The sequence below is a fragment of the Schistosoma haematobium genome, chromosome ZW (genome assembly GCF_000699445.3).
Source record: "Schistosoma haematobium chromosome ZW, whole genome shotgun sequence".
Taxonomy (NCBI): Eukaryota; Metazoa; Platyhelminthes; class Trematoda; order Strigeidida; family Schistosomatidae; genus Schistosoma; species Schistosoma haematobium.
In genome coordinates, this window is record NC_067195.1 from 20,114,468 (window position 1) to 20,142,399 (window position 27,932).

The window sequence follows — 27,932 nt, forward strand, 5'->3', positions numbered from 1 at the left end:
CGTGAAGAAAATTCGAGAAATCTACTGTAAAGCTAATATATAATAATTAACTATAACTTCCTAATTTTCAGTCGTCATCCAGGTAATGTTGTTTCATTATGAAACTAATGTTGAAAATATACGAAATCTGAACAAAATATATATTCAACACTGCAAGTAATCTTTGATCCTTTATTTGTTCACTTTGTAATACGTTTTTGCCACCTTTACTCTAGTTTTATTTTCATGTACACTCATTGCCTAGCTGGATAGCTAACAAGCGTCTATACATTCATCTATTATTTTTACTATCATCTTTATACCTCCCAAATGAAAAAATGTCCAGGTGTTGGTCTGTTTTATTGGTTACATTTTCTGCTACACCAGTCACCTTTATTATTTCTAACATTGGAGATCATTTATCTATTCATCCAATATACTGGTTTATTCTAGATGTTTCATGATTTGTCTCAATCTCATCTTTAGTAAACGTGATCATCTAGAAACGTATCATATTTCCTTGCTATTTAAGTAATTCTTATCATCACAAGCTGAGTAGGATAATATTCAGTTAGAATGGTTTTCGGATTAAGTATTCGCCATTTACATCCTAATAAAGTGTTGAATCTGTAAACGTTTTCTGAAAAATAGTATACCTATGCTAGCAGAATATTTGTCCACTTATTTGTGTTAATTATTCTCTTGCTACAGATTTATAAATGAAACTCTTGTAGGATAGTAATCAGCTAAGAAAAGTTCAATCATAGCTTAACTATCTTTTCTTGATATTGATAAGTATGTGGTTTCTGTCATTGATTGGTCATTAGTTGTGGCATTAAAGAGAGCTATGACCACTTGAATATTGTTTTGTCCCGGTTTCAGGCTCTTCAGTGGTAACCACATGCAATCTGTTAGAGTCTGAACGGAAGATGTTTAGTTCTCGGGGCAGGTACTTAACATAGAGAAACCTGATCTGGAATAGAATAGCTAAAAATATCCAATTTCAATTGAGTGGGGATATAATGTTGTGGTCAACCAACTATCATGTACTTACTAATGACTTTACTTGGCATCCAGCGATTACAGAAACAAATAATCATTATGAACTTGTCGAAGTCACAGATACGGATCAGTGGATTTAAACTCAGTGTTTTTAAGGTTAAACACTTGTCGCCGGACCTGACAGTTCTACATTTAATCATTGAGGGTGTTGTGGATGAATTTTCCTTAGGAATCATAAACCAGAATAAAAGACGTCATATACTCTCTAAGTTGAAGGGACACTCCAACTGATATCAATCTATTATGTAGAAACAGACAAATTAAATGTATCTACATAAAATCTATCGACTATAATAGTAATAATATTTTTTAATGTAAACCAAATTAAATAAAAAATTAAGTGAATTTTATACGTCATCAGTTAGATGAATAATATGACCAATCACGTTTTCCAATTTCATCACCATTCACATAATAATTACAGTAATCATAATAGTTATAAAGTGTATGTATAGATTTATATTTATATATATATATACCAATGGACAGAGTAAAGTTCAACTGATGTATACAATCATAGATATAAATTAAATAAACTATAGATTAACTGTATTATCTCTTTAGTGTTTACATTTATAATATATTTTTCTCAAAAAAGCAAACAGTAATTATCAAAGAATAATTACAGAAAGGCACATTGATTTATGAAATCAATATAACCATTGAAAGGAATTTCAATATTGTTTACTATTGTGAAAAAGCAAAATTTTATTCTGATCGAAAAGGGATGCAAGAATCTTTAGTTGATGAGATGAATATTCGTCGACGTCATGATGAGAAAAATATGAAAACCGCATCAACACAATCATTAAATAATTTAAATTTACAATTGAAAGAGTTTAAAATAACGGAACAAACTAATTCCAATAGTCCAGATAATGATAAGCATAAATTTGTACATGATGTTGTCTGGTGTGATTTAGCTGAGCAATTTCGACTGAATTTAATTACACAGTTAGATGAACATCTAAAAGTATCATTGAATGATCTAGTAAGTACAGCAATTTCAAGAGATAGTTATCTACAAAATACACAAGCACTTAATGACTGGATGACTGATAAGTAAGTTACTTCTATTTAGTTACATCTATTTCTTATTATTCTTACATGTGTATATGTGTGTATTGTTTTTATACGATTAAGTTAAAGATGATTTATTTTTCCAACTTATCATCATGTTGTCGAACGGTGTTTTCTCTTGTATTATTATTATTATTATTAATTAGCACTATGTTTATAAAATTTAGGCTCTCAATAAAATGAAAATTTCTGACTGTTGAATTATACCAAGTTAGAATGAAACAATTGACAAGTAGTTTAATGATTTCCATTTCTATTCTGTCTTAGTTATTTAAATGAGTTTAGATTCAATTCAACAAGTCTATAATGTTGATTAGTGATAGAGCAGTCGACGAATGTAAAGTGACCATTGAATCGTAGCATTTTATGAACATCTAATTTTTACCTGTTGATACTGAGCAATAACAGCATAACCACTGAATAAAATAAATTTAAAATATCAAGACATTCAATGTGGAGAAACGTCATTTTTTATCATGTATTGTCCAATTGTTATATTTTGATTAACATTTTCACATGAATAGACATATTCAGTAATATAGACTCTAAATTAAATCAACGAATAAATTTAATTTTAAAGATCGTTTTTAATTCCCAGGGAGAGCAAACAAATAGCTTTCATGACTATTAATTAGTATAAACTATTTAATACCAGGAAATATATATTAAATATTGATTTGAATGAAATGATTCTTGTAAAGTCCTTAAAGCCAAGGAACTGCCTCAGTTAAAGTGAACAAACATACTCCAGATATTCATCTGCTTTGTTGTTTTATAAGATGTAAATTAAATAAGTAAAGTTCACAAGTTGTGTTGAAATGGTAACTATTCCTTAAGATGACACAAAATTTTGATTACGTAACTTTGTTTTACGATAACAGACTCATTTTTACGTCATATCTTTGACTCTTTACCAAAGTTCCCATTTAGACTAATTTTAAAAAAGGATGGTTTGCCTAAAACATAGTACATAATAAAGTTTATATTCCAATGATAGTATGCACATATTACCTTTACTACAAATATAATCAGCAGTGTTTTGATTTTATGTAACATTTCATTCGACTTGGTTTGACGTTTTGTTGTTCTTTTTTCTATTTTGTTACTGTTACACAAGATATCGGTTATCGATTATGTTAGTTTTGTCACTGTTATAAATTTTTTTCTTCAATTTCTATTTGTTGGTATTAAATTGAAAATAATTGAGTATAAAATATTATCACTGTACTGTTACCAAGTTATTGTGTAATGACACCAGGGTGTTTTTTCGTCTAGATGAATCATTTAGATAGACTTAGTCAAGCACATTTTTCATTAGACTGGTATCAACTGAAAAAGCTTTTTAAAATGAAGGACCACTGGTGATTCGTTTCGTCATTGGTCGAAATTATTCAGTGAAAACAATTATGTAGGAGGTGAAGCAATTATCACTGATAACAGTGGATGGTTGTCACAATAAGTGGCGAATAGATTGAGGTTAGCGCTGTAAACCATAGGATTTGGACTCATCAGTTTAAAGATATTTTGATTCTCGTGCAATCTGAGTATATTGAGTTGTAATCCATGTGGAACCGTGGATATGTGTTCCAAACTTAAAAAAACACGTGTTATGTGATCCTTACTTTTAAACGGTTATCCAGTCAATACATGATATGCTTTAGACGCACTATGCAAAAACAGAATAAATTTATATTAAAGAGGAAGAATGTATTTATAAAATCTCAGCGAATGAATTTTGAAGTAAATCCAACGTTTCGCCTGGCAATCTGGTCCAAGCTTTTTTGTTCCTCTTTAATGTCTCACATTAACTCGGCGCCGAAGTACTGTGAAACTATTAGAATAAATTTATCTTTAAAATTTAACTAGATAAGTTATTTTTCTTGCAGTCATAATATTTAGATAAGCTGACGCTGATAATAGACTGATACTATAGAACGATCGTTTATACCCTTAGCAACTTTTTGCAATAAAAGTAAAGACAAATTTCATTTTAGTCAGCTTAGTAGCTTTTATTATTAAGACATTGTGAATGTACTTCTACTAATAACATGCTTAATTTTAAATCATTGAATATCCCCAAAATATTACAGTTCCGTATGGACAGTAGAAAATATGAACTGGAGGATAATCGTAGCATAAAGTATTGTCACGTGGTATTCAGTATGATTGACTAACTTAGCATCAAAATTAGATATAAGATATAACAAGATATTCATCTATGAGAAAACTTGCGGGAATGAAACTCGGACTATAGTTTTTATTTAGTTTTAAATCAGGCTAAAAAAAGATTCGCAATACGTTTACTAATTTAACACTGAGTTAGAAAAATACGGACTATTAGTTCACGATGCAGTAGTTAAACGGCGTTATGCTCACCGTAAGATCAGAAGAGTACAAGCTGAGGGTTATACTGACGCGTTCCAAATAAAATCGAAAAAACCGTCTACTGCTCTCCTATCTACAACTGTTTTCCAACTGTTGTCAATTCATGGTGTTTAAAATTAAAAATCTCCCATAAATAGTGAGTCCTACTTAAATGCGTCCATCAACATACCAGATACACAATACGTGTATATTTTGAAATGTTTACCCGTTAGACATAGAAAGACATGATTCCCTTGTATACAATGGTGTCGTTTTTTGTCACTCATTTTCTCTCTATTCGATCATTCCATATTCGAAGTTGTCTAGGAATATCATTTGAAGTGTATTTTTATAGTATTGACCGTCATGTGCTAAAATGTATTTATTTGACATTATTAAGTTTATAATTGTTAATGAATGAAAATAAGTATAGTTTTACCAATTGATTTCATCACAGCAAACATCTTTTCCAATGTACACTAGTGTGATGAACTGAAAAACACTATTTGTAATCTACGCTATTTCAAATAAATATTTTCGTCTTGACATTTTTTAAAACAAAACAAACGTCTCGTCAACATTAAGAAGTTTTGTTTATAGTTTTAATTAACAATAGTGAACTTCATCAAATATAACAAATAATTTGTTTTTTCAGGAATTATTCAACTTTTGATAACTACAAATTAAGGTCAACTTCAGCATGATAGGCAAGGTGTATAATGGTTATCTGGATTGATCTTTCTTAATTACTCGGACAAGTATACGATACTTGGTTGTCACACTACTGAGGTGGCTGGGGAAGAATAACAAATTCATCAATCGTCATTTATATTGATATAGGATGGTGTCCAGTATAGAATCAGTGTAGAAGGTCTCAAGGAGCGATCAGACCGTGAAGCTTTTGGCTGTCGGTCTGAGACCTATGAGATAATTTAGAATTTCTGGTTATGGTCTGCACGATCATTCCTGTATATGGTTGGAGATACTGAATGAGTGTCTTCGGGATTGTTTGTCGAGACAGATTTATTCATTCATTCATTCGATTATTTAAATCTGGATAATTTGTGCCATTCATATTCATCCTCACTCAGTTGTATTTTTGAAGTCTACGACTCAACAATAATAGATATTATCTTTTCAAGTACTTTTCTTTTAGTTTCTTGTGGATTTTCTTTTCCGGTACTAGTGTAAACTTTGGTCAATGAACATTCGTTTATGACTGATTGATCGCTATTAGCAAAATGAGAATCATGTGTTTAAACGTAGTAACACATATATTACCGCAAAATAGAATTCCTTTTTGCGAGGTAAGCTTACTAACCGAACAACTAAACCTTCTCCTTTACTCTGGTATAGGACGGACAGTAGTCATAGATGGAGTTCTTATGCACTTATTATTAGTCTTACAGAGTTTTCACCAAAATCCTTGACTGACGGAAAAACCTATGATAATTCAGCAATCGTTGACCAACAGGATTATCTTAACATAATTGAAAAAAAGTAGTGTTTGGAAACAATCAGTCAGTCAGCTACAACATAGGACCAGACACATATATGCATCGGTCCAAGCTGCTATGCCTCATTAGCACAACAAGATGAACACCAAATACATTGAAGTAGTTAATTCAATGGTGGTAATATATGAAAGAAAGATTGCATATAAGGTTATAGTACAGGAAGAAAGAATTAGTTGGTCGAAAGAAAACTATGGAGCAATTTTAATCTCATTGTTCAAGGGAAGACAGAGAGTATATACACCTACGCCATTGTGGTCGATTCTGAGCCATGTCACACAGAGTCTCCAACCATTGGTTACGATAGTCAAGCGGACCCCAACCGAGTAGTTCGCATCTACTAACATGACTCAGACTAGAAGTTATTGACGTCAAGCACTGATGCTACGTTTTGGTCTAGCCGCTCCTAACTTCCTTCCAACCATCCTCAACACTAGTCATTATTGCGCGTCGTGGTAATCGGTGTCCAGGCATACACAACACGTGGCCCAAACATCTCAGTCCATGAAGATTCACAACCTCATCAACTGATTTACCATCACGCCCCAATACCCTGCGTCCAGCCTCACTATTACTTACCCGGTGATCCCAGCAGATGCCAGCAATACTTCTAAGACATATGTGGTCAAATACTAGTAGTTTACGAGTGTCTTCTACTCTTAAAGGCCACGTTTCGCAGTTGTAAAGTAGAACAGAACGAACTGCCGCGCAGTATACTTGTCCCTTAGTTGATAGACGGAATTCTCGCCTTCGCCATAGTTGACGTAAGTTGGCAAAAGCCAAACGAGCTTTTCGAATCCGTGCACAGAATTCCTCAGACACCAACCTATTAGGGTTGATCGGACTTCCAAGATAGGTGAAGTTGTCAACACGTTAGATTAATTCACTCCCTATCCTTAGTTCAGGCGTTGATGCAGGCCAGTCTTGAAGCAACAGCTTGCATTTAGAGGGGGAGAAGCACATCACAAACATCCTGGTATTGTTGCTGTGCCCTATCAAAAGACTGCATTTTATCAACATCTCCAAACACGACTATGTCATCTGCGTATTCTAGGTCGATAAGTGGACCTCCTGGTAGCAGATCGATTCCTGAAAATTCAGTCGATGAGAGCGTTATTTCCAGCAGTAGGTCTATGATAAAGTTGAACAAAAATGGAGATAGTAGACAGCCTTGCCTGACATCACTTGAGGTTGCAACAACAGATGACAATATAGTCAATTAACAAAACCTGAAAGCTGATTATTCTCAAAAAATCAAAACAACGGTGTAACACTACCTAATGAAAAGTGACCTAGGCATATTGACAGAATAAAAAATGGGTCTATTCATTCAGTAAAAACTACTACGTTTTTTTAAGGGGATAAATCAGAACGAAACCAAATCTTAAATTAAATAAACTAATAAAATAATGTTCAGGATACTAACCAAAGAGAAATACAAGATTTTATGTTGGTGAGATACATAGATCGGGCTTTCCAAGTTTATTCAATACAATGTGCCCTTTATATATAGTTTAAAGTCGATATTGAAAAAACCATAGAAAATATAAAATCTATTTAATATTATAAGAAAGTTTTACTGGAAGTATTTGAAGTAGTTTATTACAGTCGCTTATACACACCCATGTTATTTTACTCATTCGGTTAATTTTCCTTTTTAACAAAAATCGCAGCCTAATGGTTTTCATTTAATTGAACTATAGCGTTCGATTAATTAGTGTTTACCAAAACACAGATTGTATACACTAGAAAGCGAATATTCACAATACAACCAGCTTCCCTTACGAGTCATAAAAGTCAGAATAAGAATTTAGATTACTCTATTATTGGCTTATGACGGAACATACAGCCTCTGTGATTAAACCAACAAACTGGAATGTAGATCGATGTTATATAAGTTGAAACTAATAGCTCATAAAGATGAATAAAAGCGTTTGTTGATTTTGTCAACCTTCTAAAACAGCAGATGATATGAACTAGGAACATTTCTCCACGAATTCGGTTAGTGTTTTTCAAATCTGGTCAATAGTAATGTCTAAGACTTATTCTGCTTTGACGTAAAGCATGTTAGAAAAGAAACAGTACTTTTATTCATATGACTTTATAAAGATCACGAAAATTTCCTGAAATCATGAATCACTACAAATTTCATTAGTAAATATTGTTTAATATACCTATCAAACATGATCTATCATTTTTGTCAAAAACTGATATTAATTAGACAGTTGCTAAAGTAAGAGACCATCAAACAGTTCGGATCACCTCAGAGGTGTCCCTTCATGGCTCCATAATTGCTGTGTGACACGTTTTAGAGAAGAATGAATCGAAGTTCCAATCAAAGCCATGAATTGTTAAACCATTAATAAGATTAAATCGCTCTACAATACAAGCGCACTGATTATTGGGTTCCCATCCAATATCAGGATCATATTCGGATTTCCTCATGATATTAGGCTTTCAGGTTTAATCTTTTTACGGAGTTGTTATTATTCAGTGCTGGATAGTTATTAAGTAGTTCGTCTAAGTGCTTCCTGCTTTCTAACAACTTATCTGATGAAAAGTAGCTTCAGCTCATACAAATTACAAAGTTACATGAATAGATAATCGTATTTGACGTTTTATTTTTTGTATTTTTAACAAGATGAATCCTTCAGTTCAAAATACACATGTACTGAAATATAAAATAAACAATCGAATATGGTTATTGATTATCGTAAAGCTTATAATAGTAAAGTTATTGATCTCTTTAAACTGTACTAAACATATTTTAAAATAAGTAGTATAATCTGTAGAAATCGATAGATTAATTGTCATAGTCATATGAATAAATTATTTTACAGTATTTCGAATAAAATGAATTTAATAATGGGGACTAATCAAATAAATAACTACAACTGAATTTTCCCAGAAAGTGTAATTTTTTAATTTCCTCCTGAAACTATACAGCCAAATATTTATCTTAAAATGGACATATTTATTTTCAGTGTCTGAGCTATAAATGACCATGGAATTCTGATAAGAATTATCACTTTCGTATAATAGTAGTAAAATAGAATTCTTCAGTTTAAGGAGAGGAAAGTTATGTTGAACATAAAATTAGTGTGATATCTTTGTAGTTAGTGAAACAAAATTACACTATTTTTTATGGATTATTAAATGAGGCTTTCTGTATGTCACTTCCAAATGACTGGTTTATAAGTACATACTTAAAAAATTCTTCAAAATTTTTTTACGGAACATGTGCCACGAATTATGAAAACTGACTATAATCTGTTGACAGTTGATTACCAAACACGATCTGATTTGAGAAGTGCGTCTTTCAAAGAGTTTTGATGTCATAAGGTAGATTATGGTTTGATTATTTTTATCAGTAAAGAAATGTGGAGATTGTTGAGTTTTAATTGAGATTATGAACCTATCAATGTTTGACCACTATCGAAAACCTGGGAGCACTAGACAGCTGTTTCGTCTTGGCACAGAACTCCTCCTCAACGCTCATGCACGATGTGGTGTGGCAACTCAAACTGATGTACGTACGTACGAAGTTCTACGTTATTACTGACTGACTGACTGACTGTTCGTGCACGATTCCACTCACGAGACTCGAACCCAGGACATTCGATCTCGCATGCGAACGCTTAACCTTTGGACCACTGAGCAGGCCGACACCCAACGGTGCTAATGTAGCTTAAACTAATCCATAATATCACGCGACTATCTTCAATTGCCTTTGATGAGTACTCGCCTCACACCCGACACGGTTGAACTCCACTGGTAACAGCTTCTCATTAGAACTCTGAGAACTAGAGTCTCGCATGAGGGGTCGTGGATGCGCACTGCTGAGAAGTCCCATACTTGAACGAAACGGCCGCCCAGTGCTTCCAGATTTTCAGTGGTGGTCTAACATTGGTGGGTTCGTGATCTCAATTAGTACTTTGGTTTTTACAAATTATTTCAATAAGTTTAGGGACTGGTAGTTCGTGAAATTGGCTCGGCCAACCCAGCTAATCTTCGAAGCGAGATTCACTCAATATGAAAACTTCCCAAAGTGAACTATTCTATAACTGTGAGCTATAGTCATATTTACAAGATGGGTTTTTGCATACCTGTGTTGTGAAGTTTCACACAAAATATTACGTCTCATTTATTTACGAAATAATTTTCATCATCGTGCTAAACTAAAAACGAAAAATTCGTCATCTTTTTTTAAATATTTTGACGTAAGACAGATAACTGTGAGATCCAGATACGTTCAACTATATAGTCCTAAATGGGATGGAACACGCGTCCTGGATTCAGTTGATCACCACATTACATCTGTTTTACAGAAAGGGGTAGGCTATAGTTTTCTGAGAAAAATTTTAACACAATTTGTCTTGATTTATAATATGCTTTACAAATTAATTTGCCATAAGTTTACAATGGCTGTGAAAATTTCAAACAATTTTAGAGAAATCGGAAAGAATGGTGGTCTGCTTAAATTAGTTAGTATGCTTATCGTTAGTATGATGAGTAGGTAGTTTAGTGATGTAAGTACACCCCTACATTCTAAAGTTATGAAAGTCAATCACTCTATTCTTTAGTATGTAACAAAGTGAAGTCTCTAAGGCTCAACTTAAACTAATACTGTAGAAAGGTTTAAACACCTCTAGGATCTATGTATAAACCTACTCTACGATGGAAAGGCCTTACTTTTACAATTAAATCAGATCTTCTTATATAATCTATTTGTCAGATCCCTTTTAGTTTCTATGACAGAAAGTAGTGATTTCTTGCTTTCAAGTAATATTTACACATACGATTTCACTTTTTAACAGTCGTTTCTGTTTACATTTCGTGGTTACCGCTCTTATTACATAGCCTTTGTACATAATACGCTTGGTCTGATGACCGAACATTTCCCACATTTCGTAAACTCCTATATTGTATCCTACTTATTCAGTAAAATTGTAACCGATATTATCAGGCCTGTATAAATTGCATTCCTATTTATAATTAACTTACTAAACATAATTATGAAAATAAGCTAGTTATAATGAATTCCTTCACAGAACTTTAAAAGAAATATGTGTATACTGTGTAATTAGTGCACAGGTGTTATTTTTATCAGACTTTAATAACATACTTCTCGTTTGTTGATGAAATGGATTGTCCTAGATGCATTTGGTGTATAATTTATACAAAAATGCTCACGTGTAAAATATATGATTTTTGTTAAATGAACAATAACAGATTTGCTAATCATATTTAATAAAGTCTTTATCATGTTTATACAAACCTCGTGTGACACGATGAATGCATGTACTGATTATTTCATTTTGTTTATAATGATTTAACAATCTGAAAAGGTCGTTTTGGTTATGTTTTAAATTATAAGCACATAAACTAGATTTTAAGAATTTTTTGTCGATTTGACTTAAGAAACTTTATTTTAGCTTCATTCAAAGTCGACTGAATGAACACGATGTTTATTAATAATCAAATTACGAAATGAGTATTGGACTTTATGTAATATTTCAATAAACATTTTAGTTTGATGGATTCTGAACATCAGCGAGTAAATTGAACTAAAAATATAAACCACAAAATCCTCGGTAGTATCGCATTGGGGATATTAAAATGTCAATGTAGAAAGATCGTAATTTATCATACTATGAAGTTTCTAAAGAATTTCAAACGCGATAGGTAAAAATATCAAATATATATCATTACAAACTTATAAGTTTACCATTGTATATAACTGAAACTTCACACTCTAATTGAGAAAATGTTAGTGTATGTATAAAACAAATAATTAATATAGTATATCTTAATTTATTATTGAGTTTGCTGAACATGTAGTCATCGTTAATATACATCAGTTCTGAACAACCGTTGTTAGTTAGAATATGAAACACTTATACTTCAGTTATCTAAACTTTTTTCGACTCGGATACTGATTGCCCAGTTGTGATAACGGGTCGCTTTGTTCCAGACAATAGTTGATAATCTTAGAAATCACTGAAGTAAAGGGTTAACTGAGGTTATCAGGTATCATTCTTTCATAGTTTTGACCCAAATGCCAATCAAATGCAAATAATAAAAAAGGGTAACTATTACTTTCAGCTAGTTGTTTGAGAGGTTACATTTTCAGTCAACTTTACAGATTAATAGGAAATCATTTCCATTCGGCAAAATCATATACTCGAAAATAAGAGTTCCCTTACTGGTTTTAAATATTTAATTAAAACCTTGATTCCAGTGTGAAAAAAGTAATTAGTTAGAAAGAAGGAAATTGGCTTTATATGTGATTTAATTTATGTATATTTAAATATATAGCAAACAGATTACCTTGCTAGTCAATGAATAGAGAATGAAGTCTATCACCTTATTGGGAATTTTATTCTCTTTAAGTTTGATATTTACTTGTTCTTATTAGGTATACTATCTGGTTTTAGTAGTCGATAATCAGATTTAAGAGAAAATATGAATCATACTACTAATCAAAGTTAAGTTAGTTATCAAGTCATCGGTTTAATAAAAATAACTATCAAACAAGTCTTGTATAACCTTTAAATATTGAATACTTTCCCAAGTGTAAAACTTAAAGAATTTCCTTGGAACAATGATATTTTTGTCAAGAAGTTATTCTACGTAAATATTGTCCCAAATTTTCTCGGATGAATTTGTCAATTTTGGATTGAAAAATGGACACAATTAGATTATTCACAAATTTGAATGCATAGAGACTGAACAGAAAGCTTCTTGTAGTGAAGAATCTATTTAATTTATTATTTAACAAATTATTGTCGAGAGCGTTCTGATTCCCAAATAATGCCAGTCAGTGAGAAAATCTATAGTTTCATTGAAATGTACCACTACATAACATGGAGCCTTACATTTTTCTATCGTTTACATAAAAATCCAGGCACAGTACAGTCAAGTATTTATGAAATTCTACACTCGAACCTCATCATAACCGTTTCATTCACAAGACTTCTATTGAGGGCAAAAGTAAACTGAGGTCATCAACTTTAAGTGAGAACCAAAGTCACTGTCGAGCGTGAGGCAATAGAAATCATGATAAACAATCTCTGTCATTGGATTCCAAGTGATATTTCTAGTAGTTTCAGAATTTTTTGCTGAATGACTCTTCAACAGTTCAAAAACATACACTTTAAATACATTTTGTATTGTTTTTTGAATATTAATATTGATGTTTAGAACTGCAAATGATCAGTTTCTTATTGATATATATACATCCCGTAAGGATTGCCTCGATATTACCTTAAATCCCATGCATTATAAGCAAAATTGAATGGTGGCAGTTCGTATCCTAGAGCGAACATCAACTCTGGGATGCAGGTATATATAGCTGACGAGTCCCGAATAGGATGAAACGCACGTCCTTGATTCCACTACTAGCCACCATCCATCTTTGTTTATTATACTCTTTAAAGTTTCTCATGCTTATTTTCTCTTTATCAGTCATGTTTCTGAATATAGTAATTTCATTTCTCGAGCTACTTTAGCAATGTATATACCATAGAAGCACCCTTCCCGTCAGCGCATACAAATCCCTCCACACATACACTGGATAGCGTGACCACTAAAGAACTCGATGTTTATGGTATGCTAAATAAGCTTGACATAGGTAAATCCACGGGGGCCGATGAATTGCATCCTAAGCTACTGAAGGAATTATCTAACTTCGTTGCGAACCCTTTTAGTATATGCTTTAATCTATCCGTAACGCAGGGTCATTTACCAAAAGACTGGAAGAACGCCATAGTAAGTCCTGTCTTCAAAACAGGTACGAAACATAAACCTGAGAATTACCGACCCGTTAGCCTAACTAGTGTGGTTGTTAAAATCTTGGAAAAGATTATTCGGGAGGAGCTGTTTAAGTACCTCGATGAAAACCGGATCCTTTCGGAGAAGCAGCACGGTTTCAGAATAGGTTATTCTTGTCTCACTAACTTATTAGTCGCTCGTGAAAGCTGGTGCGCTCTTAAGGACCAAAAGTTACCTGTAGACGTAGCCTTCATTGATTTCAGCAAAGCTTTTGACAAAGTTCCGCACAACCGGCTGTTATATAAGTTAAGAAATGTCGGGATTGGAGGTAATCTATTGATGTGGATAAAAGACTTCTTAGTTGGGCGCCAACAAAGAGTACGAGTGAACTCAAAGTTATCTAGCTGGGAAACTGTGCTCAGTGAGGTGCCCCAGGGTACATCTTTGGGGCCAGTGCTATTCCTCTTGTATGTAAATGACCTTCCTCGTCTCCTATCATCATCGGTCTTACTATATGCTGACGATGTCAAGATATGGAGAACGATACGATGTACGGGTGATAGCTTAGAACTCCAAAATGACCTGAAGAAGTTATCTGAATGGTCTCAAACCTGGCAGTTGCCGACAAACACTCCCACGTGTGTTGTGATGTATATCGGTCATCAAGGTACAGATACATACACGATGAATAACACTGAGCTACCTGTCGTCCAGACATATAATGACTTAGGAGTCATCGTTAGCCAAGACCTAAAGACTACTGCACACTGCCGTGCAACAGCCGCCAAATGTTTTAAAACCTTATGGTCAATACGTAGGGCTTTTAGTCATGTCGACGCTAGAACTTTTTTGACTTTGTATTCAGTGTTCGTACGTCTTAAACTTGAGAACTGCATACAAGCGCTATCCCCTGCTTAAAAAAAGACAGTGAGCTTCTGGAAAAGGTTCAGAGAACAGCAACTAAGCTGATTCCCGGAATAGCGAGGCTTCCGTATGATGCTCGACTGACCAAGCTCAACTAGAGGCGACTTGATTACAGTCTTCAAATTGCTTAGTGATAGATTTGCACCTGATATGCCCTCATTTTTCTTGTCTTTCAAAACAGAGAATTTACGAGGACACTCCAAAACAGTTCACAAGCCCAAAACAAATTGTTTGTCAGATGACTATCGACTTTCCCGTCGAATCATCAACGAATGGAATTCATTACCTCGGCACTTGATTGAGGCGCCATCCGTCGACTTTTTCAAAAGGAAGTTGGATCAACTGAGAGACCACCATTACCAGGACTAACACAGGCCATCAAGCCTCTTGTCCTTTCCAAACTGGAACTGATTTGTTGATGAGCTCTTCATATTACTTTTTAATGAATAGTAGTATATTTAAAAGCCTGGATTTTCGCTACCAGAACAACTACTTTTGTTATGCTGGAAATTAGATAGCAGTTTTATGATATTTCTTTGGATGCAGTTAATTATGTTTACAATAATACATTGCTTGTTGTATTTAACTGTATCAATCGAGGTCTAAATAAAACAATTTGCTGACGGTAATACATATGAAACCTTCCAGATATCACTCACATACACCTATTAGTTTTCGTGAGCCATGGGACACTGACAAGGGATAACCAATAAACTATGTCCTGGGCTCTCCTTTTCATTAGTCCACAACCTTACATAGTAACCTATTCCCAACCGTGTCATCGTTTACTCGGTGATTCAAAGACGCCTATCGTTCAATACTAGCATCCTACAGTATTCTTCAGTCTTAATGGTCATATACATATGACCTGTCCTCCACGTACTATGACCTTGAAGTGCAGTCACTCGTATGAATCCCGTATGCTGGTGGCAATTTCCTCACGTATTCCATGGTGTCGAAGGAGATTCCATAAGCTATTGCCATTCACGCTGTAGAATATTTTCTAGTAATCAAGGAGGCTGGTGTTCAGTAATGAGTCTCATTCAATTGATTGCTCAACAATGATCCGTAGTATTGTGATTTAGGTAGAAACTGATAGAGCCTCACGAAATTCAAATTGTTGATCTTGAAGATGTATCCTATGTCGTTTGGAACTTGTTGCTCGGACCCACTCCGAACTCTCTAAGCTTGTTAGGTGCTTAGAGAAAACATATATTAAGCTTTTATAGCGCTGTTCATTCATTTTCCCAGAACTTCTTCATTTTCAGCGTGACTAATACCATGTGATGATGTCTTCATAATCTGTTCCTATCTCTCTGTTCGTACATCTCACATGCACCTTGTAAATATTTTATTGACGCAGATGTGGTCAGTCTCGTTTCTTGTAGTGTGTTCCTGTGATTCCTGTGTAGCTTTGTGTATGGGATTGTCGGGAGAAATACTGCCGTCTATAGTCACCATGTTGTTGATAGCACATAGATTCTCCAGTCGCACTCCATTCTCGTTACCCTCGTAGTCTATGTCGTCCCGTAATGCGTTAGTATCCGGTATTGTCTGTCCGGAATTCGGTGTCGATGTTTCATATCAGGATGATCAACATTTTTCTTGAAGATTTGTTCAGGGTGAGTTGGAGTACTTCGTAAAACTGGTGTTTAAGATGTTCTCTATGTTCTCTGCTTCGGTTTGGGCACCCGAGCAGTATCACAGCCCTCACACAAATCAAATGAGATTAGTGTGGCGCATATTTATTTGGTGATTCCTCGTACCAGTATCAATGTGTTCAAACTATAACAATAATAATAATAATCTCTGTGGTGACTGGTAAGTTTGTTGCAGAGGATAGCGTCGATTGTAGTGCTTGGTTTCTTTGTCTTGAGTGATGCTTAAATGTTCCTGGAGCCTTGTGTTTCTCTTGTGTTACATAAGCGCTTATCCTGGTTCTTTAGATAACGTGAGTGCGACTCCTTGTGTGTATTGGATATTTCTGTTTCTGAACGAAATACAATGAGTGGTCTATCGAAGTTATTGTTTTTGTTGAGATAGTGTTTAGTGTGTTTTACTTATTGCAAACACATTCAGGTTGCGTCTGCTGATTTCCTCGGTTACTCGAATGGTTGTCCTAATCTTTATCAGTCTCCGACATTCCATGTGCGTGTATTGATTGTCGGTTTTGGTTTTGTCGGAGGAGATATGGTGTTGGTGATTGCCGAAGAATTTTGGCTTTCGTCATGAGTCGTGAATAACTGTTCTATAGGAAAATTCTTGAACTTCCATAATAGAGTGTAAGTGGGCTGATTAGTGTATTGTTGTTGGTGTGTTTTCACGATATGATTTTTCTTAGTTTCCTACAACATGTTATGTGATAAAATCTATCTTTATACTACATTCATTAATCTACAAGAAAATCTAAATTGGTGCTTCTCTTTTAGATTGTTCATTTAAAACTATTCATATGTGTTAGATTTTACAACAAACTTTTGTGTGACATAAATGTCAAAACTATCGAAACGTGAGTTTACAGCTTAAAGAAGCAACTAATGCTGATTATATTTAAAACACTATGGGGACTGATGCTGTCAGCAGAATTCTCAGCCATAGTCCACAGTATCATAGTTATAGATGTTACTACTGGATTATTTGGGTGATGGAAGATCTTTTGAAATACTAGGATGTTTTGTACATTAATTAAATGGATCAATAGAAGTACTGAAAACACTGGAATGTTATCGGGAGGATTTCGTCAGTACTAAGGACTAGACAAAATTATTTTCGTTACTACTTTGAGTGACTTACAAAGATGATTTATTCTAATGGTGTTAAACAGGAATGATATGACTTGCTAGATTATGTCGAGGTCACATCTCTCTATCACTATCTAATCTTGTGTATCTTGTTGTGATAACACTGTGAATCATCTTACTTGCTGACTCTCTAGAATACATAAGGTTTAACAGGGATAGTTCCATCTCTTGATAGGAACAGATTAGAGAAGGATTCATAATAAAAAATAACACTGAGGACATAAAAAACGCTGAAACTATTAATCCTTTCGATATAACGTTTCTGATATGTCTAAGTGATTTCAGGAAAAAATAAACTCCAAGACAATAAAAAACGGATCCTTATGTAATTGTGAAGCATTTTATAAACTAGTAGTAAGATTGACCTTAAGATGAATCTTTAAGAAATGTGTACCGATAGTCAGAGATAAACCTCAGCCAAATAAAAATTCAAGTCTCCACACTTTACCGAAAATTCAAGAGTGCGTATTCTGGTGACGATTATTTCAACTTCATCATTCAAAATGGTGTGAATGCTTTTGTTGTTATATTATGACCCGTCTAGTTGGACAACTTTTGTTTCTTATATACATATCTTAAGAAGTTATAGAGTAAACAGATTGTTCAATGTATACATATTCGAAAGCAAATAGTCAACTTTAAGTTATTATCATATCAAATATTTTATTGAAATCGTGAATCGATCTAAGCTGGGTTACCACTAAAAGCCTGGACGACCGTTTCGTCCTAGAATGGGACGTCTTAGCAGTGCGCATGCATGGTTCCGTACGCAGAACTCGGACCCAGGACTTTCGGTCTCGCGCTCACACTTAACCTCTAGACAACTGAGCCTAGATGGGTAAGATCAGCTAATGATTTTAATGAAGTCCAACAATTTCCACACCTTCATAATCCAATATTTTATATTAGACTAGGAGTACATATAGTCCTATGTTTAACTTTCTCCTATTTTCGTGGAGATTTAAACATTGCTCTGTCTCTTCTAATTTGAATATTTAATTAGCCTTCATATAAAACGTTCCCCCGAAAGTTTGTGTACATATATAAAAGCTTTTTGTTTTGAAAATACTGAAGAAATCCTGAATTTGCCAAGTCAGCACTTTTTTCACGAAAATCTCTCTTAAAATTGTCACATATAGATCTAGACACCTCATATGAAAATGTCTAGCAGAGTTTAGTTATTCTGTAATGAAAGTGCTCGTTAAAGGTTCCTAAATTATGAGTTGAAAATTTATTGTGAATATACTGAGTCACAGACAGTCGTTTCCTGAAAATCCCAGAAATTTTCAATCTTTTTACTAGTATTCATACAGTTTTTTTCCATGTATAGCATATATTTCTTTGTTATCTTACAGGCATAAAACAGAGTGTAAATCGCTAACCTCCCACAGTCTACCAACGAAACATTATCGCACTCGTGACTCTGTACTGACTACACTGTTTCAAATCTCTCATATACGTACTGTTTATAATATATTTGTTGCTGTGACAATAATCTTCTCAGCGAATACAGTGATACAAGATTTTATTGATCCTAAGATTAATCTATATGCCTACGATATGGACATATTGCGATTCACATTTGGTAATTTAGATGATGTATTCCGTATATGGCTTTCAATGAAGATGTCCACTATTTTTATACCATTTTGGGGTGTTCTATTGTGGATGGCTTATAGACCAAAGGTTGGCAAGAAAATCTGTCCAACGGATTGGATTTTCTTTATTGCGTATATCATTTATCAGGTTAGTTGAATTTTAATATCTGTTTATTCTTCTAGATTTATATTTTTTCATCTTTTACTTAATTAAATCTGCTTGCAGTTTTAACCGTGTTGATCATATAAACAACCACTGATAAGTGTGATTCATACTGGCGAAAAAAGATATCAGTCTTCAGGATTAAATAGAGTAAACTTTTTGTATAGTATGTATCATAATCTACCATAGTTTAGTCGGTTGGCTGGTGATCATCATTTCATTTCTCAAACTACTAAAAATCTGAAAACTAGACAAAATTATTTATTTTCAATGATGTACAACAGAGGAAATTTTCACGAAATACCATGACCAATGATTTTAGTCAAGATAAGAGTGGCAGAATGTGTTTACTGTTAATATTAGTCAATAGTTATAAAACACCAATGCATTCTTCCTGAAATCGGAAATCGTTGTCTGGTGAAAATGTTTGAAGTGATGTTTTTGATTAAGTACGTCGATGTCTACGCGAAACAAATACTTCTACCTTTTCTATTGTTTTGTTGAAACAAATCGATCATAAAATGTAAACGAGCAATTTATTAGTAAATTAAACAGCTGCAGAAAGATTTGACAATATTAGTGAATTTTTCTATCAAGAATTAGCAATGCCAAAAAACTATGGAAAACCAGTAAGTACTGAATAGACGTTTCATTTTATGTTGACTCACTTCGACAGTAAATACCAACGATGAACAGCATTGTGTTTAACCTTCTGATTTACATGTTGTCGTCATCATTTAGGAAAAACTTTTATTGTTGTTTAAATTCATTGACTATCAAATACAGGGAAACAAGAACAAATAATATTATCTGATCAATTTCAAGAACAACAGAAGAGTAAACAGATGTTTCAATCATCAAATTCTGTAATCCCATAAATGCTCTTATTTTTCTTGTATAAAATGAAATTGATAAGAATCCACTGGCTGAAATTCGTAAGCAATTGTAAAGAAAATAATGGCTCACTGGTTCAGTGTTATATTGTTAAGAACTTTCATTTAGGATTTGAAACATAATTTCCAATTAAGAAGCCAATAAAATTAAATGAAAAAAGTAAGATAATCAACTATCCTAAATAACATTAGCTCCAAAGATTTTTCAAATCATAATTAGCGACTTAAGCTAGTGAATAGCACAATTTGTTCAATATTTCACTGATACACACTATGAATAATAATAATAATACTGTTAATAGTATGAACTAATAGAACTTCTATAGGATAATCGATTATTACATTTTTATGACCATTGTATTGTACTACAAGTTATAAATTTCACCAATAAATACCATTTGGAATCACATGATAATAACGAGATGTAATTCACATGAACAAGTTAGTAAAACAGATTAATTTCAAGGTTTAGTATATAGAAATTCGAAGTGGTCGATTAGCGTCTGTATATAATTAAAAAAATAATATGACAAACATCTTACGATTTATTAATTTTCCTATGAATATTAATAAGAACATAAAAATGAAATGATCCATCTATAAATAACAATTCTAATGAAACATCTTGGATTGGTATGGTAGTTTAACCTTAGCGCCAAGGTACAACAGAAGAATTATAACGCATCTAGAAAACATTCAGAATTAAAGCTTTCTATAAAACAACCAACAATCTTCGAAGTGCTTTAGTTATAATTAAATATAAGATCCCGTTAACATCCAAACTGTTATAACTTGTGGCCTCCAATTAGAGAGCAATGAATTATCGATCGGACAAATGACGCGTAAAACCCCTACGAGCAGCCTGGAGTCCTGATTGGTCCCGCTTTCCGCCTGGCCCAGACAGTTAAGTACAGAATACCAATCTCAGCCTCTAAGATATGAATCATTTATTTCAAACATACTCGGTTTATACACCAACCAGACAGACCACATAGTACCAATAAAATAGGAAATAAAATTTATACAAGATTTGGCCAAATGTGGCTGTGAATGTGGGAGGTAGTGATTAATAGATGGGGAATAGTTCAAGAATGGAAAATCATCTAGTAACAGTTCATAGGTTAAAATAAAGCTTATGATAAGAGAGACATGAATATTAATAATTTAGTTAACTAATAATTATACGATAAAAATATACGTATAGTATTGGTCCACAAATGGATCCCAAAAATTACCACTCATTATTCTTATTGGGACATGACACAAAGAAAATTAAGTCTACAGTTTAATTTGTGTCGATTGTAATGCATGTTTTGTTGGATACTCTTCTCGTGAAAGCTGGACTTGAGCCAAGGAACACTTAAACTACACCAGAAAATCTAATAATCCTGTGGAGTCGCAAAATCTATAAATTAAACCGGCAATAGCAGTACAGGTTATTTTGAATAACCACCAAGTCGAGATTACAAATATATAGATAATCCTAAAAGGTCTTTCCAATTATAAAGAAAGCCGAGTAGCTTAAACATTTCGTTTGATACTAAACTCCCCTGTCCTCAACAGGAAAGAAGGACTGACTACTTACTCATCCACCTTGATCTATTTATTATAACAATAAATGTGGCTTTGTTCATATTATACACAACTAACACTGGCATTCACACACAGATTTCAACACTGCTACTTTATATTGAAAATTTCACATTTTTCATATCCATAAAAATAGATAAAATCGATGCCTCACACAGAATTATTGACCCAAATTTAACATGACATTGACGTGACCAGACCTATTTTAACTTTGGTATCGACTGAACTAAATATTCTGGCTTGTTCATATTCTCCAGTTAAACTTGTGTTAATTTAAAATTAATTTATTTACGCTGAACAAGTGGTTTACCTCGAATCACAATATGCCAGGAATTCAAAATTTTACAATCTTTGGGATATCTTTATTTACTATGACGATTGTTATTCATCACTCATAAGTCTGATATGTACTAGGTATCTGTTTGTTAGTCATTCAGTTAATAGTGAACAACTTGTGCTTTGACGAAAATATGCGTTGATTCAAGCTGTTACACAATATCACACAATTTTAAGATTCTTTATAAATAGGCAGTATCAATAACCCATTTACACTCAACTTTAAAACATGTGACACTCGTGATAATACAAATGAGGATAGGAATATTGATATTAATGAATTTACAATATCTTAGTGCTTCTGTTTGTGTAATTTCGAAATAAATTTAGAGAGAGTTAAATGATACTTTGGAATGTTTTTGATTCATTGCAAAGTTTGTTCGTAAACTTGTTAACATTTTTATCGGGCAGTTGCTTACAAAGCTTCATGTACTCGAACGTACTCAGATTTTGGAGAAAATCATATCCTAACTAAAGGAGGTCAAATATTTGAAGCTTGATACTAAGAAGTGACTTTGATTAAACAAACATTGAAAACCAGAATACGTTGGACAGCTGTTTCATCCTAGTATGGAGCTCCACAGAAGTGCACATTTTTGAGCTTGTAGGGGAAAGAACTCAGGACCTTCAACTTCAAATTCAACAATCTTCATAATCCTCTATAAAAACTTGTCAAATATGATTTATAAGTTTCGTTCTCGTTCGGTTTATTTGGCTATAACTATTGTGTTACTACACGAATCCTGTTAAAGTTGACAGATTAGTTAGGATTATTAAATCCTTAGCGATGATTTGTAAATGTTTTGTAGAACTGTATTGAAAGACATGGAAATGTTTAACGTTATCCATTTATTCATATGTTAATCGTTAGATGATTGATTGGATCTAAAACCTATTGAAATGGAATGATAATATTCACATTTAAAATTAATGGTGTGAAATTCGTTTGTTTTTGTTGTTTGAATCTTTCCATTGATGTGATCAATCTTACTTGACATATGTGCATCCTGTGCGAATTGTCTTGATATTGCCGTTAATTCACAAGCATCTCACGCAGAGTTAGTGGAATCCAAGACAAGAGTTCCATACTACTCGAGATTCGTCAGTAGGTCTCTGTACCCCTGTGTTGTTGCTTACATCAGGACACGAACCCAGTACCTTTCGCCTCAACAACCCAACAAAGTACATCCAGTTAACATGTCCCAAATGGAATGAAACGCATGTTCTGAATCTTCTTCCTAGCCACTGTTCAACTTTGTTTAAAGTATTCTAAAATTTCTAGCATGAAATTCGTTCCCCATGAACGATTCACAATTTAATTTAAAAAGACTGTGAACTCTTCAGATAATGGGACAATGTTTTTGTAGTTTCTTCGAATGTTTACATGACATAAATTCTCAGTGAAGTAATATTTTGACAGCAAACTACTGCTTTGTACGAATCTCCACTCATTACGTGAGCTAAATAGCTCATCCTTCTGTAAGTTATGGAAGTAATGAATAGAAAGTTGTTGCTCAAGGAGATAACCTCAAATGATGTCAGTAAACTTATCAACCTCTGTAATATCTATAGGTATAATCAAGAACTGTGCCCCACACTATTATATATTCACGATAAGGTCCTATAAAATGCATTTTTACAATCCTGAGTACCACAAAACGACTGTGACCAATGATCAAAAGGATAAATGATGTCCAACTACTCTATAAAGTTTTAGTTTTTGACTCCATTTTCTGACAGATAAACATATCGACAGACTATATAAGCTTTATGGTTTTACTTGCGATAAGCATACAGATTATACTGCCCAAAAATCACGTAAACTTCCATTCGGTTGCATCACTTCGTATTTGACAACTTCATTTTTAAAGTACTTATTTATTTAAAAAGATTAGTCCCTTTGATAACCTTATATAATCCAGCGAGAAAAGAAATTGCTTCCTCCTACCTCCAAATTTGTCTTTTTCACCTTGTATTTTTCATACAGAATGTCTTAACGAGTATATATACATACATAGTTCTGATAACCTTCATCTTCTGATTGTATTATCCGAACGTATTTATTTGTTTCCCAGTTTAGCTCAGATAAGAAATCGAATATTACCAAATTATACAATGTGTTTTTTATTGATTTAAAACCAAGTGAAGTTTAGTCATGTTTTTAGATACAATACAGATATCTGATTAGTACTGATCTAATACTACGTACAACTTTTAGGTAACCTTCAATTATACCAACATTTTCTTACTGTGAAAATAGTAGGAAATATGATTGAAACTAAATTAAACAACTAGATAATAGTACGGTAGATGTAAATATATACTACAATTCATTTAAATATATGTTCGAATAAGTACATTGACAAGTATTGATTAGATTTATGATACAATAGCTGTACCCAAATTTCATTCATCAGAGAATGTTGCATAAGTCAGATTTCTTAGTAATAATCACATCGTGGATTGGTTGAAGTTAGAAATTAACACCGTTGGATGCCAGCTCAGTAGTCTGGAGGTTAGGCGTTTGGGCCTGAGACCGAAGGTCTTCGGTCCGAGTCTCGTGCATGGGATCGTGGATTCTTACTGCTGAGGAGCCCCATACTAGAAGGAAACGGCCGTCCAGTGCTTCCAGGTTTTCCATAGTGGTCTGGCTTTAATCGACTCGTGAATACAACTATTAAATAATTACACTTATTGATCGATGATTAATATGCAATATTATTTTTGTTTTGCTTTCTGTTTTGTTGGGATGTTGTCAATTGAGTTGTAATATGGGCGCTAGTCTAATTAACCCAACATTGAAGCACAATATGTTCAAATTATTCTACGGGGATTCTTTGGCATAAAACTCGTTCCACTGTTTTCTCAAAGATGTTTATCTGAAGAAAAATAAACCATGCTTTTTTTACTAGTATAATACTTTGCTACAAAGTGCAAGAGAAATCCATTTTAAATACTAGTTATGCATGCGCATTTGTGGACTATATACATCAGTGAAGGAAGCTAGAAAGTTGTGATGCTAAACAAGTTTTTTTCTTTCGACAATAACAAACTACTTGGTTGAGAAGTTAATAGGGATTATTACAATTAATATTAGTTTGGGTCTCCCAGCAGTGTACACCCACAGTCTTGCTAAGGGTCAAACCGAAGACATTCAGACCCTCCAGTAAAGAACTAACCTCCAATCAATAATTTAGGATTGAATGGTTCACATTTACAAATTCACACAGCTCTTGATTGATAAATTGGGTACCGAAAGTACGTCATATGCTTAGCATTTCGAAAATAAAAGTGCTAAAAATTTCAATACTCTTAATTACGTAAATTTGAAATTACTTAAAAGTTGAATATCAAATCGATTTTTATTTAAAATAAAGTACTTTGATAGACATACAATAGATGACTTGATAAAGAATTGAGTTTTTATGTTTTTACTCACAGGCTGTTTTAATTGTAAGCAGATATAAATTGGTTAATCAATGGTATTTTTTGTGCCTGGATATTAATGATTATCACCATATTTTCAAAGTGTTTAGTTTTATGCAAATCTAAGTTCAGATTTTAGTGGGACCCTAACCATCTCTTAACCAATGCTGATATTCAAGTTCTTAAGAAGCATTTTAAATTCTCTAATTGGTCGAATGTGTAAACTATCCATTTTATAGCTATATATTCCAATTCTTGAATTAATTGAACATCTTAAATTATTAAAATTATCCTATTCCCCTGATCATCACTCTATGAAATGACTAACTAGTTATCACTTGAAGAAGATTAGTCTTAGTATCAGTTCTAAATCATATATATGTATAATGTTACTTTGCTTTCTAAATGTCTAAATGAGAATTTTTACCTTAATTGACTATATCGGTTCAAAAATGACTTCATGTTGGTATTTTCCAAAGATTTTATAAATATATATTTTTCTTTTATTAAACGTAAATATAGGTGGTGTTTTTTATGACGTCATTTCGCTTTACAATAATTTGTGACTTGCCACCGGCTAGTACAGCAATCGTCACAGGTGAACAAGTTCGATTAGTTATGAAATCACATGCATTCGTACGCTATGCAATTGGTAGAATATTTGAAGAAGGTCAAGATGAATCAACACCACCATCACCAACGACCACTGTAACAGCAGGAATCAACAATCATCATCATGTAAACCAATCAAATTCATGTGTTATAGAAATGGAGGAATTTCCTAATTTCTCACGTTATCTTTATTTTTTGCTAGCCCCAACTTTAGTTTATCGTGAAAAATATCCACGTACTCGTAGTATACGATGGTATTTTGTTTTTTCTAATTTCTTACAAGTAATTGTTTGTTTTATATTTAGTTATTATATTTTTATGCGTTTTTGTTTCCTACCATTTTCCCAACTTGGTAAATTAAAAAAATTTTCATTCAAGAAATATATTCTAACATCAACAGCTTGTACGTTACCAGGTGGTTTATTAATGCTGATCGCATTCTATTCATTTTTGCATTCATGGCTGAATGCATTTGCTGAAATGTTACGTTTTGGTGATCGTTTATTTTATAAAGATTGGTGGAATGCAACAACATTTAGTGTATGGTATCGTACATGGAATGTAATTGTACACGATTGGTTATATACTTATATTTATCGTGATATACAATTCTTAATTGGAAAACATTCACGTACATTGGCAGCAACCGCTGTTTTTTGGTTATCAGCCGGTGTACATGAGTATATTCTAATGATGAGTTTAAGATATTGTTTACCAGTGTTATTTTTATTTTTTAGTGTAGGTGGTTATGTGTTATTTTTTGTACAGGGTAGTGGACGTGGTTGGAATGTAGTTATTTGGATATTATTATTTATTGGTTGGGGTCAAATGATTTGTTTATATTCAATGGAATGGTATGCACGAAAAAACTGTCCACCAGTTATGGATGGTTATCTGAATTTCTTTATGCCACATATTATATTATGTCCTAGTACTAACCATACTGGGCATGTTTGATATATTTAGGAAGAAACCCAACACAAAATAAAACAGGCAACTTATTGAAATTTCTATGTATTTCATTTCTTTTCAATTTTATGTCATTGACTTGAAACATAAAGGAAGAATTTGAAAAGCTCTTCAATTATTATTTACTCTGTCATCTTTCATAAACATATTTTCCAAACTGCTGTCATACAATTCGATTTTTATTTACTTACATTTCTATTTTATTTTATACATAATTAAATAAAACAAATACAAAGATGTTTCGTTGTTCACAAGATTTTGTTTTGCCGTTGAATTTAATTTACATGACGGTAGTGCTTAGATGAATGTAACTAATAAATAATTATTAATTTTAATGACTTTCTAGTTTCGAAGCGCTAACTGTATAGTTGATTTTGGATTTATTACAGATAGGAAAAGATCATAGATAAATGAATGTATCATTGCTAGAATATAGTTTGGTAAGCAAGCATAAACATTTAAGCCTGAACGGTTTAGCAATATAGGTTGCAAAGTTCTGAGTTTAGAAAGCTAAATATCTATAAATATTTACATAAAATGCAAACTGTAGAGAGTAGTTGAAAAATGGTTTATAACAGTCATAAAGTTACCAACTTTTAATAAGTCACATGAAGCACTCGAAATATTTTTGAAATTATTATTATTATTATTAGAAACATTTAAAACTGCTAAAGGACAAACTATGGGAAATTATGATAGGTTTCTAAGCCATTGGTAATTAGTGAAGAGTTTCCTATAGTTCAAATAAGCCGAATGTTCTGAGAAATACTGATTTGTTATGACTTGAGATTCTAACCGATGTGAAGCACTATATTGCCAGTCGGACCGGTGATCTATTTTATAAAGTT

General features: G+C 33.0%; 1 protein-coding gene across 2 annotated transcripts; it reads left to right on the forward strand.

Annotated features, from left to right (window-relative positions):
• Positions 1-1,529: 1,529 nt before the first annotated feature.
• SOAT1 (Sterol O-acyltransferase 1) lies at positions 1,530-27,335 on the forward strand (the record flags this gene model as incomplete). Of its 2 annotated transcripts, XM_012943730.2 has the most annotated exons (3): positions 1,769-2,103; positions 18,853-19,243; positions 26,026-27,335. In XM_012943730.2, the coding sequence occupies 3 exons, from the start codon at positions 1,769-1,771 to the stop codon at positions 27,070-27,072; spliced, it is 1,773 nt and encodes a 590-aa protein (XP_012799184.2). In that variant the 3' UTR covers positions 27,073-27,335. The 2 variants fall into 2 exon arrangements, with proteins under 2 accessions (XP_051070664.1, XP_012799184.2); XM_051210649.1 differs by lacking the exons at positions 18,853-19,243; positions 26,026-27,335 and adding an exon at positions 5,141-5,596 and having other exon boundaries at positions 1,530-2,103.
• Between the last annotated feature and the right edge of the window lie 597 nt (positions 27,336-27,932).